This window comes from Argiope bruennichi, chromosome X1 (genome assembly GCF_947563725.1).
Source record: "Argiope bruennichi chromosome X1, qqArgBrue1.1, whole genome shotgun sequence".
Taxonomy (NCBI): domain Eukaryota; kingdom Metazoa; phylum Arthropoda; class Arachnida; order Araneae; family Araneidae; genus Argiope; species Argiope bruennichi.
The window spans coordinates 56,798,524-56,820,605 of NC_079162.1; the positions used below are offsets into that span (position 1 = coordinate 56,798,524).

General features: G+C 28.2%; 1 protein-coding gene across 1 annotated transcript; it reads left to right on the forward strand.

Moving 5' to 3' along the window:
• The first annotated feature begins 5,161 nt into the window (after positions 1–5,161).
• LOC129959233 (uncharacterized) lies at positions 5,162–21,002 on the forward strand. Its single transcript, XM_056072057.1, has 2 exons — positions 5,162–5,225; positions 20,051–21,002. Exon 2 carries the CDS (start codon positions 20,055–20,057, stop codon positions 21,000–21,002), a length of 948 nt encoding a protein of 315 aa, XP_055928032.1. The 5' UTR covers positions 5,162–5,225; positions 20,051–20,054.
• The last annotated feature ends 1,080 nt before the right edge of the window (positions 21,003–22,082 follow it).

Here is a 22,082-nt window from a genome sequence, read left to right on the forward strand (position 1 = left end):
CGGGAGTAGTCTCCACGAAACATTCTCGCATACTCTCTAATAAATGAACTTGTGTATTAATAACAGTATGCCACTGGAGAACAATACTTACAAAAGAACTTATTAGAGTGCTCTCGTTCGGGATTAATCGCTGGATTGCGGTTAATACAAAAGTACCGGAAAACCGAAAATGCCTTTTTTCCAACTGATTAAAACCGAAATTTGACACAGAACTTCTCCCAAAATCATATAACAAATTTCATGTATTTAAATCCTTGCCTTTTTGAGTTACCGTGTTTACATACTTGTGCAAGTACATATTGACAGACGCTCAACATCTTGAGGGATTTTGGTTCTAAATCTGATAAGTGCCTCCTACACTTCAGATGTTAAATCTGCGTATGAAATTTCATTCATCTAGCTCTTTTCGATTTGTAGTTATTGTGTTCATTTATATTCGGACTCCCGGATAGACAGACACACTTCCCCCGAATGGATTTCATTCAAAATTGGATAAAAATCTATAAATTTGGTGTAAAGACTATATACCAAATTTCATCGGTCTAGCAGAAAGAGTTTTTGAGTTATCTTGTTCATCGGCACACAGATGGACGGACAGGCAGATAAACATAATTTCCAAATGTGCTTTTCGGACTAAAAGAGGTCTGAAACTTGGATATTCACCAAAATTTCGAATTCGAATTTTTTTGACTATAACAATAATTTCTCTCAGTTAAAAAAAATGATTATAACTATAGTCACAACATTATATTTTAGATCCTAATTACTTGAAGTATTCAACCTAATCCAAATGTAGAACAGTTCGTTGGGAATGACGCTCAAGTCGGATTTCTGTTTTTGTTTTTGTTTTGTTTTGTTTTCGGTTCACGTAGTATAAGATTAATTAATAAATGCTCTAAATAAAAAGGAAATATAGAAAGCTTAATGAAAACCCCATAATATTTTTCCATTTATAAATCTATCTTTCTTCAGAAAATTTTGTCATATCCGCAAAATAAATATGAAAATGGAACATTAATAAATAATAACTAAAAAGAAATTCAAATAAATTAATTATTTGAAATTTTTTATTTTAATTTGCAGTATTTAAAAATCATCTAATAATATTAACCCATTATATTCGACAAGTTCCTCTCGAACACTTTTCAAGCAATGGTGTATGTAGTGAAGAATGGCCAGAGTATATAGTCATATTTTCTTCCCCAGTCGTAATCAGTGGCTAAACAAATGTAAAAGGCGCTCGGGTTTTAGGATTATGTTTTCACCTCCCTCGTTATATTTGCTGAAATTGCATAAGAGCATCAACATTTTATCTGCATTTTATCTGCAACATTTTACCGCCCGGGGCATCTACAGCCCCATTTGGGCTTCTAATTACTTTTCCGAGTGCAAAAATTTTAACTTCATAAAAAGTGGAACACAAAAAAATGTGATAAAACATCTTTTAACAGTAAGTAATTTTTCATTGCATAAAATCCAGCTGCTTTAACTCAGCTTTTGTCAATAATTAAAGGTTGGACTTTTAACTGTCCAACAATGGAACCCCCCGGTGGGGTCACCTCGAAATCAGGATGAGATGCTTCCGGCATGGTGGTTGGATCTCGCCACCCTGGAGGGTACAATAATAGGTGGGGGATCTGACTCCTCCCATCGATGACGGGACGTTCTTCCTTCGGGGAGGGTTGTACCGTGGCCGGTTACGGCCCTTAGGACTCAACCACAGTTCCCGCCAATGTTGCTATTACGGCGGTCCGGTCATTCAATTTTTATGGTTTAAATCCGTGAGCCTTCGTGGCGGGTCGGAGAGTTAGATGGCTGACTGTCCAACAATGGACTGTTTTTAAATCGTTATTTGCTTGTAATCTATTATTTGTGTACAACGTAGCAAATTATTATTTATGTACAATGCTTTAGAGCCACATGCACTTAAAATTCTATGATAATAAAAGGAAAACATATTTAGTCGTGTAAATCGTAATTGAATTATAATTGAATTTGAACCCAATGGAATTGATTCATTTCTTCAATGTACGAAACTGTATCTTTACTGTGTCAATTGATATTAATCTCTTTACAGGAAGTAAAATTGTTTAAACAAATGCTGTACAATATATGTAACAGGAATGGTAAATTGAATGTAGAATTATTTGTCATTCAGTAAGTTACATCTTGTGTTCTTCTTTGCAATTAGGCCGAAATTCTTAGTTTACAGACAATTTTGAAGATATATTGCCAATTGATGCCCAAGAACCTAAGAGAAGTGCTCTCTGCGGAAAAATCAGTTTTTTAAAGAAAGCTGGCAATGTGGTGTAATCTTTTATGCAATCTGTTATGCTTTTATGCAATGTTTTTTCTCATTTAAAAGTTGACAATACAAAAAAACATCACTTTTAGAATCAAATTTGGAAAGGGTTGTTCGTCTGTTTGTCTGTAATTTTCATATGCATGTAAATGCGATTGCTCAAAAACGCAATGATTTAAATTTATGAAATTTAGCATGTGGTTTTGCTATTACAGTTGTAGTCCTAATTCAGATTTGGGCTTTGATTTGTCGGAAGGAAGGCATTCAAAATATATATTCAGCTGTTTTGTATTTTTATATTAACCATTTTATTTTTTTATTAACCAAATGACCAAATATCTCGCTGTCTCTTACGTAATTATTGTTAGCCTAGTGGAATGCGGTTAATAACACACAAGTTCATTTATTAGGGAGTAAGCAAGAAATTTTCGAAGAAATCATTGTTTTTTTTTTTTTTGTTTTTTTCTTAAGAAAACAATACTTTTTGTCTTGATGGGCTTGAAAATTTTCCTGTTTTTGTAGTCATTTTATTCTTATGCAATTGAAAACATTTTTGATAGCTACTTCATTCATATTTTTAATGAATTATCGGAAGTATCATAGCATCCTTTATAATTCATATCACCAGGTGAATACATTTTGTAAAGTTAAAATGCTTTGGTTTACATCAGACATGATTTTTGATATTCGATTACTTCTTCATCACTCATTAATGTTTTGGCCAAATATATTTCCATTATACATGGTGCGTACAAATGATGGATCCGATTTTAAAAAATCATATTTTCGAAACTACTGCACATATTACAATAAGTGATACATGAATGTAAAAAGAAATATACCATTTTTTTTCAGTTGCAAGTGTTTGATGTGTGACTCTCTCGTTACACTGTATACGTCCAATCTGTCATCCAGTTCGTTCCAAAATTTTGTAGCATCACTCTGTCAATGGTTCTGAATGCTACACAAATGCGTTCTTTAAGTTCTGATTTTTTTTGTGTGGGGTTACGTGAAAGACATTGTTTATACACCACCAATGCCGAAAACTCCAATAAAATTTTGAGAAATCATGACAAAACAAAATTTTTATAACCTTAGACTCCTTTGATTCAAATCCTGGATTCGCACTGTTTACAAAACGAAAGGTATCATCTATTAGATGGTAGAGAAAACATCGCAATTAACTACTCGAATAGCCTAAAATAAAGTTATAAAAAGTCATCAAACTTATACAAATTATATTTGGAAGAAATTTTCATACAGAAGAATTTAAATGTGCATAAAAGGTAACAGAGCAGGTAAAAGTACATACTCTACTAATACCGATCAATCGTTTTTCAGTCAATGATCTTAATGAAAGTAAACCGGGAAAGGTGGTTAGAAGCCATCAGACGTAGATAAATATTTTTTTCAGATCGTTGCAATTTTTTAAATTTACTTTTATTGTAAAAGTTTTTTTTAAAAAATAACAAATTTATTCATGACGTAAAAGTTATTTTATAGAAAGTCTTTGACGACCAGCTGATTTGCCATGAATATTGGTATTGTTTATTTTCATAAATTTCTTATGCGTAACATGATATTCATAATCCCCTCAAAAAAATGTAAGCATCAAATTGTGCTAGACTCAAAAGCCGTGTTACTTTAATAGCCTTACACCTGTTCCATTCATTGTGTATATGAACCATCCTATTGGAGTCAAGTCCCATGACATCGCAGTGCTATTAACAGAGTAATAACTGTCCGAGTCATCACTTTAGCGGTACTGTAATTTCACTTTCTTTCATATCTTGTAAACTGTACTGGATCCTTCTTCCTTAGTTTTCAACGATGGATTAAAATCATGGAATTAAATATTTACTGAAATATTGAAAACGTGTTGAATTTCATTGCAACAAGAGAATCAGTCACTAAAAATTAAACAAAAAATTAATTAATTAAGACAAATGCCAAAATTTAGAATAAATTTCCATGTCAACTAAATTTTTATCGTTAAAAAGATAATTTTTTTGACTTTTAAAAATGCGTCAAATTCAGTTTTATGTAGTAATATATAGTTGAGGAGTTATCACGGATAAAAGCCAAAATCTCGCTATACTTTTAATGAATCAAAATGTAAAAAAAAATCACTCCGAAGTGCACATTTGCACTCTCCAAATATATGCCAAATTTGACAGCTCTAGACCAGATTTGTGTCCAATTATGCCCCAACATACAGACGCACTCACATTTTCCTTTATTATTAATCTTTTAATATTAACTGCCCTCAGTTTCTGCAAGAAGGATATCCGTATGTTTTCTGCTGTACCGAGTTATTTTCACGGTTTGATGCGCTTATCTTTTACTATTATAGATTTAAATTCAATTGTGTTATTACTGTGAAGAATATAGTAATAGTCCACTTTGTTCGATATTTGAATGTGTTAACAAACGTTACATCTAAATAGCAATCTTTTTTTTAATTAAAAAAAAATCGATAATCGATAGAATTAACAGGAATTTATTTTTGCTGTAAAAGTACTAATGAAAAATATCAAATTTAACCCTAACATGGAAATGACAAAAAGAAAAAAAACTTTGAGGTGAACCGTAATTTTGAGGACGCAATTATAAACCGTCAAACAGCTGAAATCTGTATTTACGTTAACCCAGATAACAGTTGTCAAAAAGACTTGGAACAGGGAACCTGGGAGTTCTGAAAAGCCATGAAAACCATCTGACCCTGCGAAGAAGGTGGAAAACAAAAACAGACCATAGATCATGTTCCCATGGGGGTCCAAGAAGCCCGCCGAGGAACGCCCCTCGGCTATGCAAACCAATCAGAGAAAAGGTGACCAAAATTAACTCGCTCAAATTAAACCGGGATACACTTTCAGCTGGATAGTTGTTCGAGCGAGTTTGAGTTCCTACTGAAGTTTTACAAGTAAGATAAAAATTTTCGATATTAGTTAATAAAGGGAATTTTATTGTTTATTTTAATGGAAATGCTTTTTCACTTTTTATATGTTTCGTTAAACTTTTTCTTATCATTTCTATAGCATTAATTTCCTATTATATTAATTATGAAATCAGTTCATATGAAAGAAAAGAGTTTCAAATTTTATATTTGCTTCTCCAGAAAAGTAAAAAAAATTCCTCTGTAAGAGAGAGAAACTGGGAAATGTTTAATTATACTAATAAATGCTTGTAAATATGCATTCAAAAATTATTTAAATATCAATACTAACAAAATTATCGATATTATTTACAAGATAAAACGGTAAAGGAAATATATATATATATATATATATATATATATATATATATATATATATATATATATATATATATATATATATATATATATATATATTTAGATATTGCTATTTTATTGTTGTTTTGTAATAACAAGTAGCTTTTATTAAAAATTCTTATTGCTTATTTGTATAACGTTGGAAAAAAAATTCTATATTGACTATTTAGAAACTCTATTATGCATAAGCTGCAATTATTTTGAAATTGAAAACGGTATATAATTACAATAAATGTTTCATATAGAATAAACAAATGAAAATCTTTTACATTCAAATATTTTTTAATATTATTTATAGGTGTTTTTTTATTTATTTAATTGAGATCTAACTTTTCTTCTCTTTACTCGAAAAGCATAAGTTAAGATGCTCAGTATTGTTAGAAATAAAGAGGAATTTTCGAAACTGCACCTTTAAAATAAATTAAAATCCCTTATTATTATTATTATTTTTTAAGTATGTATTTAATTTTACTTTAACATGAAAATTCATGTTTCGATTTATAGATTTTTTTTGAAAAAATGAATTTTTTTTTAAATCTAATTTTCTTAATCTTTAAAGAATTAAATTTATAAAGAGACTTGAATTTTGTGACTAAGTCCATTTTTTGGGAAGAGACACTGATTTTATTCTTGCATTTATGTATGCTTTAATGCTATTTTACATCTTTAAATGCTATTTTCTCAAATTCTACTCATAAATTAAAATCTGATGCATATTTTTTGTTCATATTTGGTATATAATTTCTCAATATATTCCGCAATTCCTGAACTAGGGAATAAGTAATCTATTCCTTTAGCAATATTCTATCGTTGTTTTAATCTTTCTCAATGTGAAAAAAGAAAAAGAATGAAAATTTTATGTTATTTATCAGTTGAACCTCGTTAGTTAAAGAATGAATAGAAATGAAGCTTATATTTTGTTCAGGAACTTAATCATATGTTTCTTAAGCTATTTGAAACGGTTTAAGCAAATCATTTGATAAACTTTTAAATTAAAACACCCATGCTCTATACCTCTTTTTAGCCCCCCCCCCCCCTCCAGACAAAAAACAAAACAAAAACTTTTTTCCAAAGCTTTAGAAATTTTTGTCATTTAATGGAATATTTTGGTTTCATAGATGGTTTTTTTTTTTAAAGATATTGCTATATTATTGTTGTTTTGTAATAACAGGTAGCTTTTATTAAAAATTCTTCTTGCTTATTTGCATAAAGTTGGAAGTAAAAATTCTGTATTGGTTATTTAGAAACGCTATTATCCATAAGCTTCAATTATTTTGAAATTTAAAATAAGTATATAATTGCAATAAACGTGTTCGTATAGAATGCATTAATGAAATCTTCTACATTCAAATATTTTTTAATGTTGTTTTACTTTTTTTTAAAAAGTAAGTATAAATTTTTAAAAATAATATTTTTTAGATATTGATGATTTATAGTAGTTTTGTAATAACAGGTAGTTTTTATTAAAAATTCGTATTGCTTATATGTATAAAGTTGGAAGTAAAAATGGTGTATTAGCTATTTGGGAACGCTATTATGCATAAGCTTCAATTATTTTGAAATTTAAAAAATGTATATAATTGCAATAAACGTGTTCGTATAGAATGCATTAATGAAAATCTTTTAGGGTTTATTTAAATTAAGTATGCTTTTTTTAAAAATATATTTTTTTAATATTGCTATTTTATTGTTAATTTGTAATAACATCGTAGTTTTTATTAAAAATTCTTGTTACTTATTTGTATAAAATTGTAAGTAAAAATTCAGTATTGGTTATTTAGAAACTATGTTATGCATAAACTTCAATTATATTGAAATTAAAATAGGTACATAATTGCAATAAATGTGTTCGTATGGCTAATGAAAATTTTTTACATTAAAATATTTGTAAAGTTATTTATAGTTCTTTTTAAAAAAATTCAATTGAGATCTAACTTTTATCCCATTCATTCCCCAAGTTTAAGACAAGATGTTCTGCATTATTTAGAAGAAAAAGAGAAATTTTCAAATCAATATCTTTAAAAAAAACGATGAAATTCCCTCATTATTACTATCATTTTCTAAATATATATTTAATTTTACTTTAACATGTAAATTCATGATAAATGATCTTGACTAAGTTAAAATTCTTATAATAAAGGATAAAATGGTCCTAATAATAAATACATAATATGAAATTCGTCTTAAAAATTTTTTAAACAGGTGACTGCATTGAAAAGTTGATTTTTTTTCCCGAAAATATGAATTTCCTTCGATTTAATATTCTTAATGTTTCAACAGTTTTATTTATAAAACGATTTGAATTATGTTTCTAAGTCCACTTTTTGAGAAGTTGCGCTGATTTTTCTATTTGCATGTTTTAATGCTATTTTACATCATTAAATGCATTCTCAAATTCTAATCTTTGATAGAATTTTCTTACGAAAAACCTCAGAAATTAAAATATGATGCATAATTTGTGTTCATATTTAGTATAATAATTTTGTTTCCAATTTCATTTTTTTAGAAAGTTAAGCTGATATTTATACTTGTATTAATGTATGTTTTAATACTATTTTACATCACTAAATGCATTCTCAAATTCTGACCTTTGATAGAATTTTTTTGCGAGCAACCTCATAAATTTCAATCTGACGCTTATTTTTGGTTCAGATTTGGTATAATATTCTTCTAATTTGTTTTGCAATTCTTGAGATAGAGAATAAGTAATCTATTCATTTAGAAATACTGTATATTTGTTTTGATGCGTCATAATGCAAAAAAAAAAAAAAAAAAAAAAAATGAAAATTTCATTTTATTTATCAGTTGAACCCACTATTTAAAGAGTGAATAGTAATGCAGCTTATTTTTCTCAGGAAACTTAGTAATATATTTATTAAACTATTTACAACATTTTTAAGCAAATCATTTGATAAATTATTTTAACTAAAAATTTTTTGCTTTATACCTCTTTTCAGCCATAAAAAACAAACCCTTTTTTCCAATTTTTAAAAAAACTTTGTTCATTTAATGGTATATTTTGGTTTCATAGATGTGTTTTCAATCTTTTCTATGCAAAAATTCAAAAATATAACTATTTTAGAGCATTTTTCAACAAAATTTATTCTGAACGTAATCGCATATTTTGAATTATAACCATTTTAAAATGCATTCCCATATTTTAGGATTCAAACAAAAATTATAACTAATTTTTGGGTCTTTATTTTTGTTTAGAACTAGAAATGATTTTATTTAGCCTAAAATAATCTTGGGAGGGGGAGGGGGGGGGTTGTATATTCAACTAACCTTTATTCACAAATAAAATTTCTTTAAATCTTTATTTTAGATTGAAGGTTCTACAAATTCATGCAACGAAAATTTTTATAGATGTTTTTAAGTTAATTACCTAATTTTCAAGTTGTGTTATTTAGAAGTTATTACTTTTTAAATAATTTACTTAATTTTCGAATTCATTATGAAAACGAATAAATCATCGCCAATATTTCTAACTATTATATGAATTTTAATAACGTTTTAGAGAAATAAAATATATTTCAATAACGTATTTAGATTGGACCTTTCATTGAATATAACGAAGGAAAAAATTGGTAATATTGAACAGCATCAAGCACATACTGAAAGTAACCATAAACGCTGAAATTTTTTTATTTATTTACTTTTTATTGAACTTACTTTAACAATTATTTCATTAAACAGTTTAACAAAACTTAAAGGACAAAAATAAAAACGAACAGATAATAAAATCAAATAATGTAATAAAAATGTTTCTGAAAACAGAGTTTTAGTTTTATTACCAAACACTTTATTTTACATTACTAGTTTCAGGTTTGTTAATATAGAATTTCATATTCGATTTTGCGTTCACTTCTTAACGTATTAGTGAACTTATTTCTTAATGTACCACTCCCGGTCTATAGTATTTTCATTGCCGGATTAAGACATTTTGCGACATTACACTATGCGCATTATGAAACCTCTTTTAATAAACCGATTAATTTATTTTCACATTTTTAACTTAATCAACATGATTATTTAATTTATGTTAATTATTTTGCTATATTGATTTTATAAAAATAAATTTTTATATTTTTACTTATTTTTTATAAAAAATGATTGTGCTGCATCTACCCGAGTGATACACATATTTTGTACAATATTGTATAGTATTGAACAATATTAGGAACATTGCATAATTTTGTGTAATACCACATACTATCAAACACCATTAAACAATATCTTATAACGTATTGTGCTACCTGGGACATTTATAATCAATTGCATTTGTGCAAAAGCTTAATGCTTATAAATACTATACTAAGTAACTTGACCTGATATACTTGAAGAAGTGCCCATTTTATCCTAATATTTTGTAATTTAACAAATTTGATTAATTTACAAATGTATTTGACGGCTAGGTTAATATGCTTTTTAATCTATCAACCTGCGGTTCCATCTTAGCCTAGCGACCCTGGTCATTTCCTAATTTACATAGTTGAAATATTCCATTGGATACTCGTATCCCTGATGGTACACAAAAATAATCTTGGTAATAATGATGGAAAACTCGAAACATAAAAGGTATTAAATTGAAAAAAAAAAAAAAAAAAAGTTTCGTTTCCCCAAATTTTTATGAAAATTATAAATTATGCAAATCAGAACGTAGACCAAATGGTAGTGAAAGAATCATATTAAAAATACAATATTAAACAATAAAATATTCACTATCTTTCACAAAAAAGGAAATTGGGGAAAAAGCAGATTCGATCAAATAATCTTAATAAAAAAATATTACATTAAAGTTTGATGTAACATTAGATATGAGATTACTTCAATTTCAGCTTAAACTCAGTTTTATATAACTCAGTTCCTAGAAAAAAAAAGCGCAATGAAATTATCTTTCATTTGAATAGGTGATGATTCTGAATTTTAATCATTTGACTCCATAAAGAAGGTCCAATTCAAGATTTCAATCTCAATCGGAAATTTAAAAATTCTATGCTGATATAACCGTGAATATCAAGTTATACAGAATGAGATTTATTTGAAATGAGAACATAACCAACAATCCTCGTAAACTGGTCTCCAAAGGCGGCTATTACTTTTTAAAAAAAAAAAGAAATAAAATGTTAAAAAAAGAAAAAAGCCGGAAACCGAATTCTATAAATCATATTGAGATAATTCGAGTGTCATCTGATTCTTAAAGAAGTCTAAATTCGTACCTTTTTTAACAAAAACTTCATCGTGGGGAGGAATGGTTGGAAAGAATGACAGTAAGAAAACTAAAAAAGAAATGGACTAATCAAAGGGTACAGAAGGGAATAAAAAGTTGGAATCCGCTGTGCTAGAAAACTGAAATTCTTAAAAATCATGTATATTCCTGATGACAATACGGTGTCTTAATGTTTGAAGAGTTTAATTGTTAGTCAGTAGTTAATTAAAATGAGTTTTTATTCCATACTGAAGTAGTTTTAAACTGTTCAACAAATGACCGTCCTCTTAGTTTTTTTACAATATAAGAGAGCGTCAATGTCAAAAAATCGTTTTCTTTTTCGTATGCAAAGAGGGATATTGTCATCATCAAAAAATTCGACCTCGAGATAACAACCATTTTTATATTCTCAAGCAATAAATTGTTTAAAAATTCAAATTCGAATTCCCTTTATTTATTTTTATGGTTTCCAAAACCTTTTTTTTATATATATATATATTTATGTTTGAGTTTAAAATAGAGAAGCCGTATGTCACTAACTGACTGTGGCCCAGTTATCTCCATTAATACTTTGAAAATTTTAAATTAAGATGCTATAATGGAACACTGTAAAATATATGAAATGAATGTTAGAAGCAAACCTTTGTCGTCAAAATACAAAGAGCTGTTAAGAAACACGAAAATTTTGGGAAGTATTTAGAATTTTTGAAAGATTACAGGCAGAACGAGGGTTGCAATGCAGAGTATATTATACAGATTATGATTCTAAAGCTCTTATGATGGTGCAAGAAAACAGCAATCCAAAAATCAAAATATATAAATGGACATATACAAAATGAAAAGGGTAGACAAATTGCTAATGAAATCAAATGAGAATACCTAAAGGAAAAGTTAAAATCACAATAAATTTATAGGCAAGTTATAAAATTACTCTGCGATTGTTATCTGTAAAAATGCTCTCGCACTCTAAAAAATATATAATATATTGTAATTGCAGGTTTTTTTCTTTATTGTTGTTACAATCTATCTGCATATACTAGATAAAATATCTGGTGTGAAAAGTGTAACAGGATGAAAAGCAGTTTCCAAAATTCATAGGGCCTTGCCGCTTCAGCTATTAAAAAAAAAAAAATAATGTACTCTGCATTTCGCAATAAAAATTTTCTCATGAATGATTACGTGGTCGCACAGAACAATAAGGAAAAATTTAAAACCTTTAATGGATCATTTCACGCAAAGAAGATCTAGTTTAGCAAAAAATAAATAAATAAGGAGCACATATTACAGCATTATTATTTAATTAATGATATAAAGATGTATAACTTATTCTCAAGTATTTAGAAATACCGATTGATCCACTAATCTTCAAAAATCATGAGAATCCACATAGAGTGAGTTGAGATACAGAGAAGTCAGTCATTTCTTATTACAAACCTGCATACTAATGATACAAAAATAATGTATAAAACTAAAAAAAATCAATTTAAATTTTTTTTAAAGCGAGTTTTGCATGCAAATGTGGAGAGTTTTAGTATTCTAAAATGACAACAATTTTTTCATGCCGAATTAAAATCTTTAAATGTGTTTTCTGAAAAACTAAATTTTTTTCATATTTATATTGTACGGTAAACATCTTTTCAGAAATTGTTTCTTTGAAACAGATATAAAATTTTCCCAAAATGTTTCACTTGATTCTTAGCTATGTTATGAAATTGAATTTATCATTTCGGTTCATATGTAATTATTTGACCGTGCTTCTAGTGAAACAATTCGATAATTGTAGCAAAAATTTTGAGTTTTCTTACAAAATTGTGAATACTTCTACAACTTTTAGAGTAGCTTGATATCTTTTAGTTCATAAGATGGCTAAATATATTAGTTATGTATTGTATAAAAATAATTGAAATATATTCATTATAATTTATTAAAAGTTGTTTGGCGTAATTGCAAATGTTCTAAAAAAAGTCTCTAAAAATTGCTTATAATTTCAAAGCTAATAAAACTTCCACTAATTTCACTGGAATTCTTAGTTTTATTCCCCACTGTAACTAAAAGTAAATTAAAGTTTTATAAATTTCAAAAAAAGTTTTCACATACCTTAAGCTCACCGGAGAAAATAAGGTATGAGGTCTTTAAAACAAATTTATAGATTTCTATCAAATTTTTACTACAGAAAATCCGAAAACATGTGAATACAATAACTGCAAAATGTGAAACGCTAATGGATAAAAAAAAAATTATATAGTTGTAGCATCTAAAACGTAGATCCGAAACAAAGTTTGAATTAAATCCATCGAAGGGTTGATTGCCTCAAAGGTGCACAATTCCTCTTGCGAATTAAATTCCATATTAAATAGAACAGGCTATCAAAACATGCAAACACCTCGATAAAGGTGTTAGTTGTGCCGTAATGCTCCAAATTTCTGTTAGAAAATGGCAGCGTAGGTTTCGGTTAGAAGATAGTCGGTATTGAAGTACAATGTACAATAAGGGTTTTGTGTTTAAAGAAAACATCACCAGCTGAAATTCTTCGCCACCTAGTGGTAGTTAACCAGTGTAATGTTAAATGTTGAAGAGACAGACCAGGTGTGGGTTTCGGTGCAAGGAATTTAAACCAGGCAGAAAAGATACACAAGACGAGAAAAGGCAAGTTACGCCCACCTCGGATGACAATATATGCCGTGTCGAAGGTCAACGGCATCAACATGAAAGAGCCAACCATCTCATTCATGAGAGAGATGCGTGAGATTTCAACATCTCCAATGGCAGTGTATTGAATAACTCCTTGGCCTCCGTGAAGATGTGTTCTCCCTGAGTGCCGCAGTAACTCTCATACGAAAATAAAGTCACGCGGATAGGAAGGAATGTCTCTTCAGCATTTAAAGTGATATCTGGCAGGAGCGTGTTTATTTCCTGCACCGTATCGTTAGAGGGGGTGAAACGTGGGTGCAACATTTGACACCTGAGACGAAGAAAGCATTTGAGAACCGATGCCGAAATTCAGGAAACCGTCTTTAAACGGCTCCGCGACTTACAATCTGATTTCTTCAGTGCCGTTTCAGATAGATTGGTTTTACCGATGCCACAATTGTTTTAATTACTATAGTGACAATCTATAAAAGTAATATGTACTAATGCCTTTCTACCTTTGTCTATTTCTTTGATTTCGTGGGAAAAAAACACATTTTCTCTCAGAGAACTTGTTATCTTACTTTTTGAACCATAAACGTAAATATTATTTTTATATTAATTAATGCGTTATTTAAATATATAAAATTTGTTTACTTAAATAATGCATTTCCTATACTTTAAATTAAAATGCATTTTGTAGCCATTAAAAATAATTTAAAACTGCTTCATAAATTAAAATTTTTGATAGAGTTTTGTTATGTTAATTTAAATATTAAATATATTATTGCATTTTCTGTTAAAAAAATATATAGGATAGAAAAAAAAATATTTTTAAATGTAAAATCTAAAATTAATCATGGCAGAAGCTATTAGTTATGTAGGTTTATAAAGTCATGAACTTTAAAATTCATAATTACTCTCCATATGGAGCGATAAATTATTCTTTCCCAGGGTGCTCAAATGTATTTTGGCCTATTGTTTCTAAAGCCAAAATGTTCGTGCAAGTCCTTTGGCATTTAGAGATGGCTTGAGGTGGTCTACATTAAAAAAATAAATATATTATTTTCTGATCAAACTTGAAATGATTAAAAATAACAACATAAATTATGGAATATTCAACTGAAGAGTAATTCTCGAAATTGACATATTTGAGGATGCTCCGGCTTATAGCAAATCCCAATTATCATTGGGAAAACTTCTGGTAAAATTGGTCACCGGTAAATCGAGAGATCTTTCACTTAATCAAATCGCTTCAGTTAGGTGCTGCCATCTGGTAGTCAAAATTGGCTTGAAAAGCTCTGCAGTCTTTTAAGTGGTAGTAAGAGTGTTTCTACAGCGCTGTTTCATAATTGTGCTGTCCTGTATTCAGAAAGATCTTGTGCATCTCATTATTTGAACTAACAAAATTGCCACCTTGAATGGAGGCAATTCTTGAAAGAATTTTAGAATATACGTAATCTAAAATTCTTTTCAAAAATAAGGGTAAGTGGCGTATAAAGAAAATGCTCAAGAGGAAGCTGTTGAATTGCAGGTTGTGGTTCAAAGGACTTTCCTTCTTTCCTTTAAATGATTGATCAAATAAGATACCTTCAATGCCAATGAAGTGTGAAGAATTTACTGAAGAAATTAAAATTCTAATTGTGAGAACATTAAGGACAGATCATCTGTTTATAATATTTAGTAAATATTTTTTCAACAATCAATTAATCTTAGTAATAATTATCCATTGTCCTTCGTATTCTAAGTTCTATTTTTAGATTAGTGCATATTGCAAGGAATTCCTTGTCTAGTTTTCATTTTTTGGATTTAAACTTCCCAGTAGCTAATATATATTTTACAATATTAAATAATATTTTGTACATTGTGAAATATTTTGGAAAACTATCTTCGTACAAATTTTTTTTTGGCACAAATTTCGCAAATTTGTAATTTTGTCTGTGGGCTTTAAAAAAATGCAACATTCTTGAAAAATAATACTTTAATGAATATATTTATGTAAAATGCTTTAGACTATAAATAATATGGTTATCACTGTAGTAAGTGAATAACAAACATATATTTTCTGAAATACATACGATATTTTCAGCATAAATTCTGAAAGGTTTATGATACACTTATAATTTTTAATTTGCAATAGAAAGCTTTCTCTCTGATCTTTTTTTTTTATTTATTTATTTACAGAGCATGTCATACCAGTCTAATTCTTATAAAATTTCAAAGTTTTTTTTTAGACCCTTTTTTCTTGAGTCTCTGGTGAATAACCAATTTTACCACTCCCTCGATACGGCCCTAAGACGAAGCCCGTTTCTTCTTCGAAATGAATAGATAATCGTACCCAAAGATTGAGTAGCATTAAATTGTTAGGGAACTGAACATACTTTTAAGATCAAATGTAATAATAAAAGAAAAACTGTCTTCGTTTTGTTTTTAAGGCAGAACATATATAAATATTACTTGATTTGACATCTCGTTATACTTTAACCCCACCAGATGTCGCCACGAGTCTATGGATGAGAAATAATTGGTTCAGTGGCGTGGCTCTCGCCATTGAATAGCACAATTAATATGAAACGTGAAACAACCGTAGTTATTTAAATGGACTTCAGCAAGAAAATAAATGGAGATTTATTAAATATTATATTTTGTATTGCAGATCTAATATTATTAGTAGAGGAAAATGTATCAATTCCTAAACTGCCTTTAGATATAATTCTTAATGTTGATATTGAACATGGGAAGGAAATATTAGTTTTTAAAATTAAAATTCCGTTTTGAGTGCTTAATCTGAGATTTGTATTTTGCCTATGCTTAAAAAATATTTCTTTGCAATAGCGGATTTCCGAATAGGTAGCTATCTGAGGAAGGGTGTAAATAGGTAGATAAAAAAAAACGTTATTAATTTAGTTGCCAAATAAGTAAATTGATAAAAAATATAAATTCTAGGAATTATGAAATCTTAGAATAATATTAGCCTTTGTCAAATATAATTGATCAAGTACCCACTTATTTCATTACGTTCTCTTAGTTTTTTTAGTATTTATAAACACACATCTGCTTAAATAAAATTGCGTACATGTATAAATAAAAGCACATATTTTTTCAAACAATTACTGAAATAAAAAAATTATCCTAAAATAAATCATTAATTAACTGAAATAATTCATTAAAAACTATGTGTAACTAAATCGATAAGTTTATAAAAAAAGGAACTGCAATGGATAAGGTCGTATGATGCCTAAATCTGATACTGTTTCTTTGTTTAATAGTATTTGCATCTTTTGACTGTTAGTATCTTCTTATTCCCTTAATTTTTCTTTACATTTGAATTTTCTAATTTAACTGGAGTTTTATTCCACTGTTAAGAAAAGAGTTTAATTGTAATTATATATGAACTGCTGTGAATGTTCCAATTTATATTTTGGCGCAGTATAGCCAAATATGGCTCTTGCGCCAATAAATCACACAACAACAACAACAATTTATATTTGAAAAGATAATTTCACTACGCAATGACTGAATATTTTGGGGACATATTATTGGGAGATTTGCATGTAATGCTTGCACACGCATTCTAAAAAAATTCGGTCTGTAGACCCAAGTATAATGGAAGAAGTCCAAAATGCGCATTCGATTTTCTTCACATTACCACGAACCGAAACACAAAACATCGTATTGTGCATGTATACAAAAGGTCGATTTTATTTCTTTTAAGTAAGTTTTCTTGAATTTTTGGAAGCTTTAACAATAATTCTTGATGTCACTAGATCACTTTTAGAAAGTCTACCTATTTTGAATAGTATCGAAATTTTATTAACTTTTCTAAGACACTGTGAAGAATTAAGCTTATATACTTTTCACAGCATGCAAAAAATTTCTGAATATTTTTTTAAAGTATGAAGTAATTGAAAAATTTTATCAAACAAGATCATCAGAATTACATTTTGAAGTTTGCTTTTCTAGTTTCACGATCCGCCCATCACACACATACCCCCACAAAAACCTATGATTTGATTTTTTTTAATCGCTTTGTATTTATTTTGAAATACTCCCTAATTTTTGTAAGTATTATATGAGTTATTCAGAAGATAAATCGATTAACTTCACTTTTTTTTGTATTTTAACCCTTTCTAGGGCCGTGAGAAGTATGCTTCCCACCAAATTTATCAATATTTGTATGAAATTATGTAGGCTGGCATAAGTTCTGACAATTTTTTTTTTAGAAAGACAGAAACATAGATGCTTCAGTTCTTTATCTCACACAAAATGATGTGTCTTGATTTGTTACTTAATTATTAGTTTACAAAATTAATTAATTAATCAAATTAAATTTATCTAATAAGCTAAATGAATCCCTTTTCTTATTCTAATTTCAAGCCTAAAAATATTTTAACATAATATGACTAGAAAAAAATGTCTCTTTAAAGGGTTAATGTCAAATTGATGTATTCCTATTTTTAATATTTGTATTGATAATACATTTCTCCAATAATATGGATCAAGACCACCGAATGAAAAAATCTCATCGGCAAACGAAACAAAAAAAAATATTTATTTCAGAAGTCAATTCATTTAACTCCACATTGTTAATTAAATCCATCAAAGCGCACCGCAGTATGCATTGCATTCCAGTCTATACAACACTGTGCTAGTGCTGGACTTGTTTCTCGTAGATACGATAAATTGTCAAATATTACCTTATCATAATAAGTACGCAAAAGAAATTAATCACTCACAATCCTACCCTTTTGCTGCAGAAATAAGTGTACTTATGGAATATTCAGCAATTATTTTAATTTTAGTTGCGATTGTTTTTGGAAAAGGAAAATTCATAACTATTCCTTATTTGATATATATGCTGAAGTGCATTCATCGATTATAGTTATTTTGAACCAATTCATCAAAATTCACTTTTCATCAATTTATCAAAATTAATTTATCATCAATATTTTCTTCAAAATTAATTTATCATCAATATTTTCTTCAAAATTCATAACCATTATTTATCTGATAGTTATTCCGAAGTGTATTACTCATTCATCAATTACAATTCATTTACAATTATTAATATAAAAATTTGTGATCAAATTTATATGATGGAACTCCAAATATAGTAGACGAACAGTACATAATTTATGCTGCTGAATAATTAGTTTTATTGTTTCATCAGTTTCATAAACCGATAATAATAATAATGATTCTAAACACTTTAATAAAAAATATGATAATGAAATTTCTCGTTAACAAATCCGCGAAAGTGATCTCTCCGAAATTTTCTCCCATACTCTCTAACAAAGGTATATTTTCTCTTCCCATGACATAATGCCAACCTTAGATAAGGCCATGAATGCCCGAATACTCATATTTTTATGTTCAGAGTACGCAGATGAGCGTTTTGTGCTTCGTAGCATATTAAAGAAAACCGAATTTTAGACTCTTTTTTTTTAATTGGTTAAAACCAAAGTTTAACACAGAATTGTAAATTTAGCAACATCATCTCATACCAAATTTTATTTATTTCAGTTGAGTTTTTTAATTATTGCGCTTACATGCATGCGACAATACAAGCCAACAAACGGTTAATCCTTTGAGAGATTTGATTCAAAATTTGACAAGGATCGAACTTTAAATGCCTAAACTGTGTGCTAAATTTCATTTTACTAAGTCATTACGTTTTTAAGTTGTCACGTTTATATGAATGCGGAAATATAGATCGACAGACGGTTAATGCATTAGCACATTTACTTCAAAATTTGATACAGATTTACGCTTTAGATGTTAAAAGTGTGCACCAAATTTTTCTTTGGGTTTTGTAGTTATCGGATTCTCGAGCAGACAGATAGATTTACTGTTGAAGGATTTTGTCAAAAATTTGCTAGAAATCTACAAATTTGGTGTAAATGTTACATACTAAATTTCATCCATCTTCCTCGAAGCGCTTTCAATTTATTGTGTTAACAAACGCAGAAACAAACAGATAAACAGACAAACATTATTCCAAAAATAGAGTTTTTGTACTCTGGAAGATTTGAAGAATTAAAATTTCACAAAATCTCAAATTCGGACTTTTTTTTTTTTTTTTGCGATTACAATACTTTCTCTTTATACATTCCATATATAAGAAAATAAAACAAAACTATTTCGTGATTGAATTTGATGCAACTACTTTTTCCACTTCCTAAATCGATTCACTTCCTCAATCATGCGAAAATTTTAATAATAATAACTGTAATTCTAAAGATACTTTGTTTTATATATTTTATAATTCATTTAAAAAGCTACGTCTGCAGTAATACATTCTACAATGTTATTTAAGTTTATATCTTAAATAGAATCGTAAAAAAATTATATATATATTCTTATTACTTTTCGCCATTTTCTGTTTTATGGAATTAAGCAACTTGACAAGTGAGTGACACATGAGATAATATATTTTTCTATGTATGATAATTCTAAAACTGTTTCTCTTTAATAATAATATAATATAATAAGTAACATATTAAGAGACATTAACATTAACTTTAGATAACAAGTAACATTCGACCTAGTTTTTATTAAGCAATTCCTTATGTATTCATAAAGCAAAGTTGTTTGATTTCTTTTTTTATACTTTTTGCAGTTGAATGCCGGAAGAAAAGATGGTAACTTTGAAGTTCCTGATGTTTTGTTTGGTCATAACCACTCTAAGCATTACCGTCTGTTGTGGTAATAATGCTTCTTTTCCACCTCGTCACATATCGGAATTTTCGGATCCAGTTTCGGGTTTCAATCCTTTTATAGATCTGATGGAAGGATTTATGAATGATTCACGACCTTCACAAATCTCTGAAGCTGACAGAATCGATCCGAGTTTCTCTGAAGCTGATAGAATCGATAGGAAAGCAATCGGAAATCGATGGATCAACGTACTATCTGCAATGTCTGTGACAGAATCAGAAAGAAAGTCAAATTCTTCCAATGAGCAATCTAAGATCACAAATACCAGAGTTTATGATTCAATCAACAAAACAGAGACTCTCATAAAGAAATTGATTTCAATAGATTCACAGCCAGCGATGATTCCAAGTGACAAGCATTTAAAAGTTAATGATTCAATCAACGAAACAGAGAGCATCAGAAAGAAGCTGATTGCTAAAGAATCACAGCAACAATTGATACCAAGTGAAACGCATTTAAATATTAATGATGCGGTTAACAACGAAGAGTCAGTCATCAATGAACTGATTCCTGAAAAATCACAAAATTTAAATCTCACTACTGTGAGCATTGAATCAGAAACTACAGAAAGTGTTTTCACAACTAAGAAGGTTTTAAACAAGAACGGAAATGATGATTTAGAAGGAATGAATTTTAGGCGTAAATGGAAGAAGATTAGAAACCCTAATAATAAAATTTTGGAAAACGAAAAATTAAATAAACAGTACAAAAGCTTTGAGGAAATTCATTTTCCAGCAGTAGTTAATCCGTACGCATATGCGATCTATGCCATAGCATGCTCGCTTGTAATTTTTGTAATTATCCTCTACATCGCAATAAGTATTAAAAGAAAATCATTGCTTTTAATAAAATGAACGATGCAATCTATAATACATGGATTGAATAAATTATCATTTATTTTAGCAAAGTAGCTTTTATTTCTCTTTTTATTCAAATTTTGTAATTTTTTTAATTTTATATTTGCATATATTTTTGTAAGTTCCCTTTTGCTCATTCCTTTTAGAGGGGTAAAAAAATCCCTGAATGTGTGATTTTATAAGTTTGTTTATTATATTCTTTTATTTTTTAATCTCTTTTATTTCACTTGGCTTGTATCATGTTCATAAAGAATTTTGTAACTGACTTTGTATTTACTTTTTGACTTGATTTTTCACTTTTCTTGAGTTAGAATTTTGAAATTTTTTACTCGAGTACATTTTTAATGACAATATTTTAATATTTTTAGTATTAACAATCAATCGATTGATTTAATTAAATCCGGATTGATAGGAGTTGCATCCCTTGGTAAGGATTTTTAAAAAATAGATTTTAAGAATCCAAATATTCATTATAACAAATTATAAATTAGAAACTAAAAAGTAAAAAATATTTAAGCTAAATTTCCACACTTTAAAGCACTGATAAAAGTATATTTTAAATTATTTTTATTAAATTCGTTATTACATATTGTACATAACATAGCTATATTTTATCAAGAGATTTTTTTAATTATTTTTTTTATGAAAAATAAAGTTAATATTGGACAACATTTTATATTAAAAAATATCATGATCATTTTACAAATTATCTAAAAAAAGTTTCGGTAAAATATTAGTATTTTAATAAGAGATTTTGCATACATACATAAATAGTTTAGACCAATTACGATTGCTTTCCACAGGTATTTATTTAAACAGAAAACTCCTTCTTTTGTGTTGTTTCTTGTAGAAAACAATTTATAAGTGCTTAAATTGATTTTCTTATGCTTATATTCTTTGTAATTTTTTTCATAATTCAACATATTTTTTCAAATCTTTCAAAAGAAAGCCAATATTTAAATTTCTTTTCAAAAATTCAAATCATTTTTTGATTGACATTGAACCTATCTTTTATGGCTAGAAGATGTGTCTAGATGGGATGTTATCCGTTTAAAAATATTTCAGATCTGATTGCCA

Bases quoted from the DNA above. Each gene is read 5' to 3' on its own strand.
- LOC129959233 (XM_056072057.1), top strand. From the start codon at position 20,055: ATGCCGGAAGAAAAGATGGTAACTTTGAAGTTCCTGATGTTTTGTTTG.